This window comes from Protobothrops mucrosquamatus, unplaced genomic scaffold (genome assembly GCF_001527695.2).
Source record: "Protobothrops mucrosquamatus isolate PMUCROS unplaced genomic scaffold, P.Mucros_1.0 scaffold56, whole genome shotgun sequence".
Lineage (NCBI taxonomy): Eukaryota > Metazoa > Chordata > Lepidosauria > Squamata > Viperidae > Protobothrops > Protobothrops mucrosquamatus.
Genome location: NW_015386436.1, coordinates 850,161 through 863,762, shown reverse-complemented (window position 1 = coordinate 863,762; position 13,602 = coordinate 850,161). Strand labels below are relative to the sequence as shown.

The 13,602-nt window shown below is 38.6% G+C and overlaps 1 protein-coding gene across 1 annotated transcript; it reads left to right on the top strand.

Moving 5' to 3' along the window:
• Window positions 1–1,567: 1,567 nt before the first annotated feature.
• On the top strand, window positions 1,568–13,585 carry CTDSPL2 (CTD small phosphatase like 2). The gene is made up of 12 exons (XM_015811926.1): window positions 1,568–1,785; window positions 3,020–3,158; window positions 4,158–4,307; window positions 4,509–4,724; window positions 5,974–6,052; window positions 6,453–6,564; window positions 6,688–6,774; window positions 9,410–9,472; window positions 9,577–9,656; window positions 10,449–10,575; window positions 11,541–11,636; window positions 12,881–13,585. Exons 1-12 carry the CDS (start codon window positions 1,600–1,602, stop codon window positions 12,944–12,946), a joined length of 1,401 nt encoding a protein of 466 aa, XP_015667412.1. The 5' UTR covers window positions 1,568–1,599; the 3' UTR covers window positions 12,947–13,585.
• The last annotated feature ends 17 nt before the right edge of the window (window positions 13,586–13,602 follow it).

Genomic DNA, 13,602 nt, shown 5'->3' with positions numbered 1-13,602 from the left:
CGTAAGCTGCTGCTTTCTCTTCTAAACTTACTTGAGTTTTATTTGTGCTCCCTTGGGTCTAGACCAGGTTAGCCGTGCCCCAGTATCCCAGTGGATGGCTCAGAAGGAAGATTGTCCCCTCTGAAAGGGAAGTGAGGGAGGTTTATAATGAAGGAAGGCAACCCACCAAAAAGGAGTGACGGAGTCTGCAGATTGCAGTACAGAAATGCTGGCTGTCATAGCTGGCCCAGGTATCTGCAGACTGTAGGACATATAGTGCCACACCTTTTGAGGCCCCCAGATGGGGGAAAGCTCCAGTGAACAAGAAAAAACTAGGTTTTTCTCCCCAAGGAAGAAATTAGACCCAGAAAAAAATAAACTTAGAAAGCTGTGTTATACTAGATCATTTACCTCAGCTTTATTGCTCTGACTGGCAGTGGCTCTGCAAAATCAAAATGACAACTCTTTCCCATTAGCTGCCATGCAATTGTTTTACTCCTAGACCTTTTGCATGTGCATCTGCCATAGTTTGGGTAGAAGAGGTGAGCAAGTCCTTGAGGAGGTCGGTTGGTGATGTGGATTTATTCTTTGAGAGTATTGTGTGTAAAAAGACAAGGGCACGCTTTATTTGCTTTCTTACAAACATTTGTAGCCTAGCTTTCTGTACCCTGAGGTACCCTGTACTCCTAGAGGCTTGGCTGCTGGACTGCATACCAATTAGTTCAATTAATCAGGGTAATTGCTTTGATTCCTTAGATGTTTTGTTCTTTGCTAAAAATTCTTAACTTTTCTGAAAAACTCTGTGGGACACTTTATTTTAATTTGTAGATGGTTTTATTATTTAGAAGTGACTGGTACTGGTTTCTGGAATCTTATTCTAGTTCAGTCTTTTTAGTAATGTTGCACTCCATTAATTAGTTTCAGTCATGTCAAAAAGTAAATATACTCCGTGTACGCTTGCTTTCTCTTTTTTAAGAGAAATATTTTCAAAAATATCAATATTTTATCTTCAGAGTATATAAAAGGCAAAGATAATATACAGGTAGTCCTCCACTTACAACCATTTATTTAGTGACCCAACAAAGTTACAACAGCTCTGAAAAAAGTGACTTACGGCCACTTTTCCACGCTTGCGACTATTGCAGCATCCCCATGGTCATGTGATCAAAATTTGGATGCTTGGCACCTGGGCTGCGTTTATGATGGCTGGAGTGTTCCAGGGTTCCCTTTTGCGACCTTTTGCAAACTCAGCGGGGAAGCCAGATTCACTTAACAATCGTGTTACTTAACGGCAGTGATTCACTTAACAACTGTAGCAAGAAAGGTCATAAAACGGGACACAATTCATTTAACAACTGCTTTGCTTAGCAACAGAAATATTGGGAATTATCGTAAGTTGAGGGCTACTTGTAATTGAAGAAAAATGAAACAGTGACTTTGCAATCATTTATTCAACAAAAAATTAAGAAATATGCCATTTTCTTCTGTAGAAAAGTAAGCAGACAAATCTTGACTTTAATATCTGATTGCCCCCTTTGGCAGAAAGAGCCTTAAGTAGGAGACCTGTTGCTGTATTTTCTGTTCTTGTCTTACATAGCTTTACATGTGACACCATCAAAAATGAGGCTGAGAACACGGAAAGCTTCTCAGCAGTCAAATCAAAATCACACACAGCGTGCATTGAGAGTAAAGAGGAAATACTCAGAGGTGGAAGAGAACATATCTGTTGGTGGAGGAAAACTTCAGAAAAATGAAACTGGCTTACTATCGTCAATTAAAAAGTTCATTAAAGGAAGTACCCCAAAGGTAAATAAATATTCAGGAATTACTATTATGTTTTGACATGATTGTGTTAATCTGCATAATATATCTTCCAAGACAAAAGCAAACATTTAAAAAGCAAACAAGACAAAAGCAAACATTTAAATAGCAATCATTAAAACATTTGGAATAAAATCAGTTGTAAATCTATTCAGGAAACACGTGAAAGAGCTGTCTGAAGACAGCAAGCATTTTCCAGAGAATTTCTAGTATGGTTAAAAATGTTCTAACTCTAGTTCTTGCCAGGCTGATGATGCCTCCTAGTAGGTCAGCTTTGAAGAGATACTGGTTTCTTAAGTTCCTCTGCAGGCAGCCCTGCTGATAGTTTAGTTTACTGGCTGTTGTGTCAGCATCGTCATTTTGTCCAGAAATAGGTTGGTAGCCCTTGTGGGATCAGTATAATGTTTAGCCCCTACAGGATGCTCCGGTCGTTTTCTGAGCCCTCAAGCCTGCCTGGCTCAGCCAGTTCAATTGAATTGAATTGTATAAATTCTAAATTTTCCCTTTTAAGAGAGCAGTAAATACTTGGCTAGTCTAAAAGCCAGCTGAGGGAACAAAAAGAAATAAAAGAAACCCACTGGTGAAACTGAAGTCAAATGTGGGGAATTCCCAGTCGTGACTACGTGCCTGCAGTGCATAAGCATTGCAATTCTATCGGGAGCAAACGCTTTATCCTGATTTTTGAAGAAAAGTTCATTGGAACAGTGGGGAGGTTCATTTCAGTTGAGAGAAAATAGATTTATAAAATGCTTTATAAAAAAGCAATGAAGAATCCAGAATAAAATTAAGGATCAACAATATATATTCACTTTCCATCTATGAACTATCTCTATGGGTGGAACAGAAAAGGTGATCAATGTAGCTGACATTTAAAAATTGGACAGAGTGATTTTTCTATATAGAACATATGTTTCTTTGTTATGTTTGTTTTTTATGGGCTTGGGAGTTTATTTTTCTCTTTCTGGCATGTTAAAGCAGTGAAAAAAATTAAAACAAATAGTATGATCTAAATATTTAAGAATTCAAATTTGAATTAAGTTTGGTGGGTTATTTTTTACTTTTATGACATATTTTCTGCCAAAAGCCTATGAAATAAAAAGGATGGAAAAAAAATAGATGTTGGAAATTTAACTTCCATGAAAGCAGTACAAATGGACAGTGAGAGTTTGCTAGTAAAGGGAAAGGTATAATTTTGTGGGGTTTTTTTATTATTATTAAGGACGAACGAGAACACCCTGCAAAGAGAAGTAGAATTGAACGTGACATAGATGACAACTTAATTACATCCACTCCACGAACAGGAGAAAAGCCTCACAAACAGCTTTCTCGAGTGAAGCGGAAAAGTCCCGCGAATGGAGGTTTGTAAATATTCCAGTCATTAGTTCAGAGGAGGGCTTTGGTTCTTCTGCCATTGAAATTTTTGACCCTGGTTTCAAAAAAGAAGAGAACGACTGCAGGACTGCTGATAGTATGAGAAGCATTTGTGTTTTACTTCAAACATTTTCTTCTTTATTGTGCAAAGTAATTTTCTTAAAAATCTAAACTAAACCATGTTGCCAGATTTGCAGATTGGAAAGCAGTGCTAAGAAAGCACAGAGCACAGAGAAAGAGAATTGAATGCTCATGCATGACCACATTATTTTTTTTACACAATTAATAGGATAACTTTCTCTTCCGTGAAAACAGGCGTCCCTGCAAGGGAATGCTGCATTTTTGCTTTGCTAACTATATAAGCACTTCTACTACCTGCAGTTTATAATTGCCTATTAACGGGCATGGCCTATCACAAACTAATGTAATAAGCAGCATATTTATAACAATATGGTGATTAAAAAAGAAAAAGTTACCAATATCAGATTGATTTATAAATATTTATATGTTTGTTTATATAAAATTTATTGGCTGCTCATCTCAGGGTAACTCTTAACAAATATTTACAAATCTTTTATTTTATTTATCAAATATAGTAACCACCCATCTCCCATACGGAGGCTGATCATATGATCTGAATTAACAATTTACAGTAAAAACACCTCTGCTGCAGCTTTTAGCTCACTTTTTAAAATTATAACATTTTGTGTGTTTCTGAAAGATTTGTGTATGGCAGAGTCAGTGGAGTTTCTCAGACTACGAGTTAGCCAATTGTGAATCTTCATTGCCTTGGGAACCATGAGCCCTAAGAGTGTCAGCCTTGTGGTTGTGCCAGCTAAGGCATGGCTTTCTAAGGTTTAAATCCTGTAGTGCATTTGTGCTCATCTAGGAATCTGATATTTAATTGAAACTTTGTCACCTATATTTCCAACCAATATTGGAAAAATCACACTAGAAACTGTGCACTTTTTGTTCGTCTGTTCTAGAAGCTGGGAATTATGAAATGGCCAACCAGCATGTCCGGCAGAATGGAAAATTGGATGATAATCCCACCAGCGGCAGCCCCCCAAGGACTACATTATTGGGGACCATATTTTCTCCTGTCTTCAATTTTTTCTCACCAGCAAATAAAAATGGCAAGTACTGCACAAAACTGTATTTAGCTCTTACATGCATCTAAAGTTGTTATTATGAAATAGTTGTTTCCTATTTGGAAAAAATGGCAAACGGGAATATATTCTGTTAGGTTTCTTTTTAGATCTTAAATACAGACACAGAAGAGTACCTGCAAATGCTCACCTTAAGAGCACTAGCATTAACCCAGAGCATTATTGCAGGAACAGCAGGCTCAGATTCTCCAGGCCAAGCTGTGGAGGCTGAAGAAATCGTGAAGCAGCTTGATATGGAGCAGGTGGATGAGATTATTACCAGCACTGCTGTCTCAGCCAACGGAGCGTCCTACGCCAGCCAGACAGCCCAGGTCCGAACGACCATCAGCACTGTCTTGGAGGAAGTGGATGATGTGGCTGACTGTGATCTGCCTCCGCTGACTGGTAAGGAGAAAGCATTTTTGTTTCTCTGAGCAGCTCCTGGCTCCAGCGTTGTACTTCTCCCCCAACCTGCACGTGGGGCAGCCAGAGAGTCAAGAGACACGGCAGCCCCAAACTGTTGAGAGCAAAGAAAACATTTGGGCATACGTGTGTTTTTCCTGATTAAATTCCTTCAGTGTTTTATCTTATAAATGGCCTAGAGCCCTTAGGAGTTCAGCAGTCTATAGATGTGATTAACAAATGATAAATACATTGTTATTAGGAAACCCTGGTCATTTATATCTACAGGCAGTCCTCGACTTACAACAGTTCATTTAGTGATCGTTCAAAGTTACAATGACACTGAAAAAAGTGACATCATCATTTTTCACGCTTATAACATCCTCAGGGATGTAGCATCCTCATGGTCAAGTGATTTATAGTCAGATGCTTGACAATTGACTCATACTTATGGCTGCAGTATCCCAGAGTCATGCGATCTCTTTTTGCAACCTTCGGATAAGCAAAGTCAATGGGGAAACCAGATTTACTTAACAACCATGTTACTAAGTTAACAACTGCAGCATTCACTTAACATATGTGGCAAAAAAGTCGTAAAATGGGGCAAAACTCATTTGACAGACGTCTCAGCAGCAGAAATTTTGGGCTCAATTGTGGTCGTACTCGCTTTACTTGAGCATGAATGTATTCTGACAAACAATTTCCTTATGCATTATGCTTCATCTACACATGTACACAAACCTCAAAGCCAAGGGCAGTATCACTCTGGCTAATAAGAATTTAATTTGATAATATTGTTTTCTGTTTAAGGTTTGTATTCATTTACTTAATGGAACATTTGTACCAGCCCAGTCAGATGACTATCAAAACAGAATTCCACAATACAATAGGACATAAGTGTGAAAGAAAACAGATGGTAACCATCATCTTTACTAGACACTTAAACTGCTAAAGGTTTGGTTTAAAAAGATTCATATTTGACTCTGCACATAATTTTTATCATGTCAGTAACAACATACCTGTGAATTTTTACCTGGCTCTCACTTGCAAAAATTCCTAACCATTTGGAGTTTGATACAGATATATCTATTTTTAAGAGTCAAATTATAAGCTTAAAAAGTATTGATGATAGTTCTTAAGAAAAGTGGAAGACAAATAGAAATATTTTAACAACTAAATGATCAACTGCACTGTTAAGAGAAAATTTCTCTTTCCTTCTATAAACTAATGAGGAACTTTTGTGTTTTGTTAGCACCAGTATCTCCAGACAGTGGTTATTCATCAGCTCATGCAGAAGCCACCTATGAAGAAGACTGGGAAGTCTTTGATCCGTACGTGTTCATACGTGTGTGTGTGTGTAAATAAAAATATTTATGACAAAGAATTCAGCTGGTGCCTGCTGGCAAAACAGTAGCTAAGATTGGCCTTCTGTAAAACCAAAGAAGGGGGAAACAGATACTTGAAGAGCCCTAAATCTGGGGGGGAAAGCCAAATTTTTACAAGGCAAGAACCATAGAAAAAGGAGTGTTGGGCTAGGTGGAATAGTTAACATGTTTTCAGAAGTTCCAGTTCTGAAAACAGTTTCTTCCCCAACTAGCATATAATTATATGGTTCATCTAGTAAATCTGTGGGTAGAATTATTATTAATATACATATGCCTTTATCATAATTTAAGAGTAAAGTATTCATTCTCTGATTAATGATCAAACCGTGATATAACTCATTTTTAGATACTACTTCATCAAACATGTTCCACCGCTAACAGAAGAACAACTTAATCGGAAACCTGCTCTTCCATTGAAAACCAGAAGTACACCAGAATTCTCTTTAGTTCTAGACTTGGTAAGAAAAACGTATTTGATTGCTTGCTTCACTTTTTAGGGAAAGATACTCTCTCTAGGGCTGTTTCAGAGAACACATTCTTTTCTGCCCCTCTGCTAAATTCATTTTTTAAATTATCCGTAGGATGAAACATTAGTCCACTGTAGTCTAAATGAACTGGAAGATGCTGCACTCACGTTTCCAGTCCTTTTCCAGGATGTCATTTACCAGGTAATCCAAATCAGGTTACGGTGAAATTGCTCCCGTGGAATTAAAGGGCAAACATTATGTATCTGATATCTTTTTGATCTCCTAAAAGGTTGCTAATTTAGCAGCTATTGGTTATATTCTATGAAATATTGTTAAGCAAGCCATCAGAACTTAGAGGAGTTGTGGTGTATGGTTTACTACTTCGACTATTTCCATATAATTGCATTGTAAAACTATCAACCGTGAGGAAGCTAGACGTATTCCTCCTTGCCAGGAGGTGAAGAAAAAGGCCTTCTGAGTCCACGTGGCTCTTTGATAGAACAAGGGCCTGCTGCAGACTTAGGTTTTCTTCCTCGCCTGTGGAAACCGGCTCACGCTAGCTAAGCCCTCCATTCTGAAGGGGACGTCAGCATTGGGAATGACTTGCTTTTAGACGTAGATCCGTTCCTTCATTCCTAGCAAGGTGCTGTCATGTGGCAAGCGTTGCTTTGTTGGTGAAGACTGCGAGATTGTTAGCTGTTGGTGGTGCTTCGCAACATATTCTTTGCTCTCATCTACGGTGCATTTAATAATTCTGCCAGCGAAGAACAGGAGGGGAAGGAGGAGGAGAAGGAGGTGTATTCCAGCAACTGCCAAAGATGCTGCACTGACCCCGGCTGTTGTTCTCAGGTCCCTATTGTGTGATGTACCTGGGAGTAGCAACAGCTTCCCTCCATGTAGTTCGCACGATATTGGACCCCTCTGTAGTATCTTTGGAGAATGACATCAGACATCTTAAACGGACACTTGTCCAGGTATTTTACCCTAATTTTAAAACTTGTCTTTTGTCTTTTGTTTTATTTACAATCCTTCAACACCCTGAAACATAACATGAAATCTTCCAAAGTACATACACACTTGGGTTTCTTATCTTCTCTCTGATGACGGCAGTAGTCAGAATCCTCTTCATTTACCTACACTTGGAGGATGTAGTTATTCATTCTGGGCAGTAACTGGACTATGCCTTTTTTCCTGTTGTAGCCTATTTGGATCTCTTGCCTATGGTATATATTATTCAGAATAACTGTGTCTATTTTCTTGGGTTATTTACAAAAATGACTTATTTTGAAATAATAAAAAAATGTAAAATTTGCATTTGACAGACCCTAAATCTTGCTAGAAGCATATCTTTGACTCCTGGCACCTTTTTTCCTTAATAAGTGCAGACCTTTTTCAGGGCATGTGCTCTCCAACCCCCCAACCCGTTTTCATCTGGGGCTTCTTAATCACTTCTCCAGTGTAAGCATTTCTTAGGAGCTGCAATTGTGAACGTCTCAGAATCAGTCCCAATATGTCATTGTGGAGCTCAAGACAAAGGGCCGTATTGAGCACGGTTCCCTGTAAGCCAGTCTCTGAGTCCCTGTGCTTAGGGCAAGGCTTGTTTTCATCTAGGACCAGAGCGAGCACTGAGGATGCCTCTGGAGGGTCTGTTCCTGGGTGAGTTGGCGGGGTGTTGCATCCGGTTTGATAAAGGCCCAGCTCAAGTTCAGATCTTCCAAGCATACCCTTTTAACTTGTTTTATCTTAGTAGCTTGTTATTCTTGTTAACTCTTGAAACATCAGCTTCAACATTTTTAGACAATCTGAAAAACGGTTGAATACAGGAAGAAGAAATGTCAGACTTTTTAAATAAATCCACAAACACCCTGTTGCAAATCCACTTATTTCAGCAGGAGTCTTGAGTAATTGAGCTGCTTCGTTAGCTGCATCTTGCCTTTAATATAAATAATAGTAGCAGTGATCAATCATAGTGCTAAAGTATTGCACCACTACAACCTGTGTAACTTGAAAGGAAGGCGCGATTGAGGAATGACCTCCGGTAAGTTTAGGTAGGGATGGGGTGGGGTATAAGGTCTTTCTCTTTTTCATGCTCCCCAGGAAGTATTGAATGTGCGTGTCTTAACAGCAGAGGGCTGACTTAAAATTCTTGATCATGAATCTTCTCCCCCCCTTTTTTTTGCTCTCTGATATACCTTTTAGAATGATAATATACCTTTTATGAAGGCCAAAGAGAAGGCAAAGGTTGGTAACTGAGATGTATGTAGCTATTGCTTAATATGAAGAATTGATACTGATAAAAAGATGTTGATCTCAACATCAGATGCCTAAGAATAATATTTCTCTTAAACTAAGTCTTTGCTGGTGACTTTCTGGTGGAAAATGTAGACAAAAGTAATTCAGTTGAGTTTTGAGCAAAATTCTGTTTAGTGACATAAAAAGAGCTTTTCCTGGGAATTCTGCATTGGTGGACATAAAAATGTTGTTTCTGTTAAAACTCACTTGTCGAATATGTCTTTGTGGGTGAACTAACTTGTCTGATGAAAAAGAATCTTAAATCTCAAAAACTTGCATTTATAAAAGATTATCTCTGTTGTGTTTCTGTTCTAATAAACAGAATGTTCAAAGCAAAAAGGTTGCCTCTAAAGGTTATTATAGCTATGCCTTTCTACAAATATACTAGTCACTATTACTTTTTCATAGATTATTAAAAATTAAAATAACCAATAATGTTAATATATTAAACAGTGTGCCCTACTCTGTAATTTCTGAAGTCTCTGCCATTTGAAATAAATCTTTGTGTTCCATAATTAAAATTACTGTTTTGTTCTCTTTTTAGGTTTATGTGCGATTAAGACCATTTTTCAGAGAATTCTTAGAATGTATGTCCCAAATTTATGAGGTAATGGAAGATGCTTAAATTTTTTTTGTAAAAGTTATTTACTTTTACTATTTACTTTTCTTGATGGTATGGATGGCAATTGCATCTCCCTTTCTTTCTTTTAGATCATTCTTTTTACTGCTTCTAAAAAGGTCTATGCAGACAAATTGCTGAATATATTAGACCCTAAAAAGCAGCTGGTCAGGTAAGCTTGAATAGAAAGCTGTCATCTGTTATTTACATTTTAACCAGAATAACAAAATAAGTATATTTAGCACTATTTTAGCATCACAGCAATATCTAATATGTAGTGGGGATAAATAGCTATTAACAGGCCTGCTCTTAACATTTCCTCAAGTCCTTAAAAATATTCAACCTGAAGTTATTACTTTTCACCAGTATCTGACTAAACCCTGCAGTGTAACTTTATCCTGTAATACTCTTCTTCTTGATTTCTACTTTTCCTCCACATTGTAGAAATTGCTTCAAGGGGGCTGGCCAAATATCCTTGTTCCCAGCAGATACAATATTTTAAGTTATGCAGGCCTGGGAAAAGGCTTGGCTGCTTTAAAGCGTTTGCCACTGGACTAAGATCCCTGCTCCTGCTTGTCCAAAGACTACCCAGCAGCCCTCATTAGGATAGTTAGGAGTAGGTCCATTCTATAAGTGGACTGCAGTTAATTCTGACTGATGTGCCCTTTGCTTTATGTCCCCCATAAACTTTCAAGTTAGTTCAGTGTAATATTGAATGTATTCGGAAGAGGAAAAACAGCAAATGCGGGACAGGACTAGTTTGCTTGAGCCCCCTAAGCTAGGGCCCTATTGCATTTAATTGAGAAAGAATTGATCTTGGCCCTTTTAATCTCCTTTTTTATAACAAAGCTCTGTTATCCAGAAGATTGTTCTTAAAGCACAGAATAGATGAAGGGGTTTTGACTACAGTATTTCCTTTATCTATGCTTGTCTGCATGCAGCCTAAATGTGTTCTTAATTATAGGCATCGACTTTTCCGTGAACATTGTGTTTGTGTGCAAGGGAACTACATAAAAGATTTAAATATTCTTGGTAGAGATCTCTCAAAAACGATCATCATCGACAATTCACCACAAGCCTTTGCCTACCAGGTGAGTATTTCCTGGAGGTCATTTTTCAGACTTCACTAGAATACTAAATAAAGTCTCCTTCAAATCATTCTCTGCGCCTGTTGACTTTGGAGGCATTTTTAAATTGTTTCCTTGGCAGCAGTGTGTGTGGAAAGCATCTAGCGATGCCTTCTTCCATGGTAATTTTGGCGCTCTTCAGATTTGGCCGGCCTTCACTTCAGGGCCAGTCCACCCTGGGCTGACATATGCCCAGAAAGCAATAGAGAGACGGCTCAGGAGAAAGGCGCAGCCTCCCTCATAGATGGCAGCCATACTCCTGCCGTACCATGAACTTCAGTGCAATGAAAGCATCATCCGTGTCCCAGGAAGAGAGGTTCTGGCAGAGCAAACGGCACACAAGCATTTCACGGTGCCATGTCTGTCTTGAACACCTGAGCCCACCGGCCTGAGCCGCCTTCTACCGTGGGGAAGAAGGATGAGAAACCCCAAACTGAAGATGGCAATCTAAGGGGAGACGAAAAGAACCAGACTCTTCGTGACACAGATTTTGGAAGTGAATAATGCTCCTATTAAATAAATCCCTGCAGATTTCAGAAAAAGGGCTTTCCTGCTCACGAGGCCAGAAGAGGATTGCTGCCTCTGTCCAGTTGGCCTATAGAGGGATAGGCCAGAATATCTCGAGCCAGTCTGTGCAGTTGATTGAGAAGTACAGAAAGGGTCACTGCAGCTCAGCTAAAGTTTTCCAGACTTTCCAAAACAGAAGAGTCAATGCTGGCTCAGTGTGCTCAGTAAAAGCAGGCCATGGTGCACTGATTTTTGTGTTATTTGCTTCACCAGAATCTTCATCAATTACTATAAGTTTGAAGAGGTTCTGAGCACATGGGCAGAGTTTTTAAAAAGTTGAATTAATGAAGGAACTACTGAAAAGGAGATTTTATCTCATTCTAGAAACTGTAGCACCTTATTTTACCTTTTTTTAAATTTAGCTTTCAAATGGGATTCCTATAGAAAGCTGGTTCATGGATAAAAATGACAATGAACTCCTAAAGTTGATTCCTTTTCTGGAAAAACTTGTAGAACTGGTAAGTATTCTTTAAATATATATTTTTTTCTTCTTAAACCTTCATAGATTAAGTAGCACAATTCAGGATGCTGGTTTTTGACTTAGGAAACACCTGTAGATGTCTTTGCATTGCGTTACAGCTTCCTTTAGGGAGTGTTCGCTCCCTTCCTTTTATAGCAGCACAACTTCCCTGATCTGTCCAAAAATATTTTTGAATAAAACTCTTCTAGCCTCTTAAAGGTGATTCCTCCTCTGTCAAAGGTCAAGCAAGACGATGTGTTTGTAGTTTTTTTTAAGCAAGAGGATGTGTTTGTAGAGGCCGTCCCCAGCCAGTTCATTTAGTGACTGTTTGAAGTTACAGCAGCACTGAAGAGGTGACTTACGGTTTTTCACACTTACAACCATTGCAGCATCCCCAGGGTCACGTGACCAGAATTCAGACACTTGGCAACTGACTCGTATTTATGACGGTTGCAGTGACCTTCTGACAAGCAAAGTCAATGGGGAAGCCAGATTCTCTTAACGACTGTGTTACTAACCTAACCGCAGTGATTCATTTAACAGCTGTGGCAAGAAAGGCTGTAAAACTTTGGGCCCAATTGTTGTTAATTGAGGACTACCTATAATGGCTCATTTCCTGTCCATACTCAATGTGTGAGTGAATTCTATTTTTTTAGAATGCACATTTTAATCAGAATATAAGTATGTCGACTAGAGCTGAAGGTTACATAATGCAACCTCACAGAAGTGTCTCCACAGAAGAACCTTTGGTGAATGGAAGAGGCCTGCAAGTGCTTGTTAGCCATCATGTGGAGTGAGATTACAGAGACCAATAAAGCGACATTTCTGACAGCCTGAGTTTGAATTTGGGAACAATTAAAGCTGGTGCACATTCCTCATTGCCAGGAGGACTAACTTCACTAAATAGTTCAGTAAGAACTTGCAAACATTTCAGTAGCCATAAGCTAGCACAGATTTTTCAGCCCTTCCCCCCCACCGTGTCTTGTTTTCTTTGAATGTGGTGATTGATTGAAAACAAAGAGCGCAGGGTTTTAAAAGCTGTGGAGAGTAGTTCAGAAGCGGAAGTTGGGTTTCCAGCCTTCCACAGGCTCTGGCCCTCTCTTGGCTCCCTTTCTTCTTTCTCTGCAACAAAAAGTAGTAGTTTCTGACCACGCTCCGAAATCCCAGGGTTATTATCGCAAATTAACTTTACTGTAATACATGAAAGATGGTAAAGTTTTGTTTTGCTCTCCCCACCTCTAGAATGAAGATGTTCGGCCTCACATACGAGACAGATTTCGCTTGCATGACTTACTACCCCCCGATTAAACTCAATTTCTGGTCAAAGCTGAAGGGAAAGAAAATGCAGGATCCTTTTTGTTTTTGGACTAGAACAAAAACATTGCCATTACTGTTGAAATTTTTGCATTTTTGTACCCTTTCTCGCTTTTCTTATCTTTGGTGCCCAACAGTAATAAAGGGTTACAGAAGAACTTCCTATATCGCCAAATGGAAAGATGTGCAGTACAGTAGGTAGGCTAGAACAGGAGAAGAGTCTTTAGATCTAGTGCAACTCCACTGGTTTTTAATGTACAGAACACCTGCCGTTTTTAAAGAATTCTGTTTCTGCCACCAGCAGTTTATCCTATAAAAATACAGGATTTATGAAATCACAGAGATTGAAAATGGACTCTTGTTTTCTCTCTGTTTGGTGCTCTCTAAGTGGGTTTGTAGCCACTTTGTGTTTTAAAATTCTCATTTCAACAGGAATGGCCAGTAATTTTTTTCCTGTTAAGGTTTATAACCTTTTTACACTTTTGATCTGTATTCAATTTTAGAATTTCATTATGCATTCCTTTTAGTTGAGGTGACTTCATATTTTTCTGGGAATAGCCAAGTTTTATTCATTTTTATTTTTATTATTCGGTTGAATGGCCATTTTCCTGCTTTGTCTGCCTGCATATTGTATATTTGTTTTTAAAAAT

What these genes read in the sequence shown, in the direction of transcription:
- CTDSPL2 (XM_015811926.1), top strand. Translation starts at nt 1,600, where the DNA reads ATGAGGCTGAGAACACGGAAAGCTTCTCAGCAGTCAAATCAAAATCAC. An exon ending in TGATCTGCCTCCGCTGACTG is followed by an intron (nt 4,725 to 5,973) that starts GTAAGGAGAAAG and finishes GTGTTTTGTTAG; the next exon opens with CACCAGTATCTCCAGACAGT. An exon ending in CACAAGCCTTTGCCTACCAG is followed by an intron (nt 10,576 to 11,540) that starts GTGAGTATTTCC and finishes TTTTAAATTTAG; the next exon opens with CTTTCAAATGGGATTCCTAT.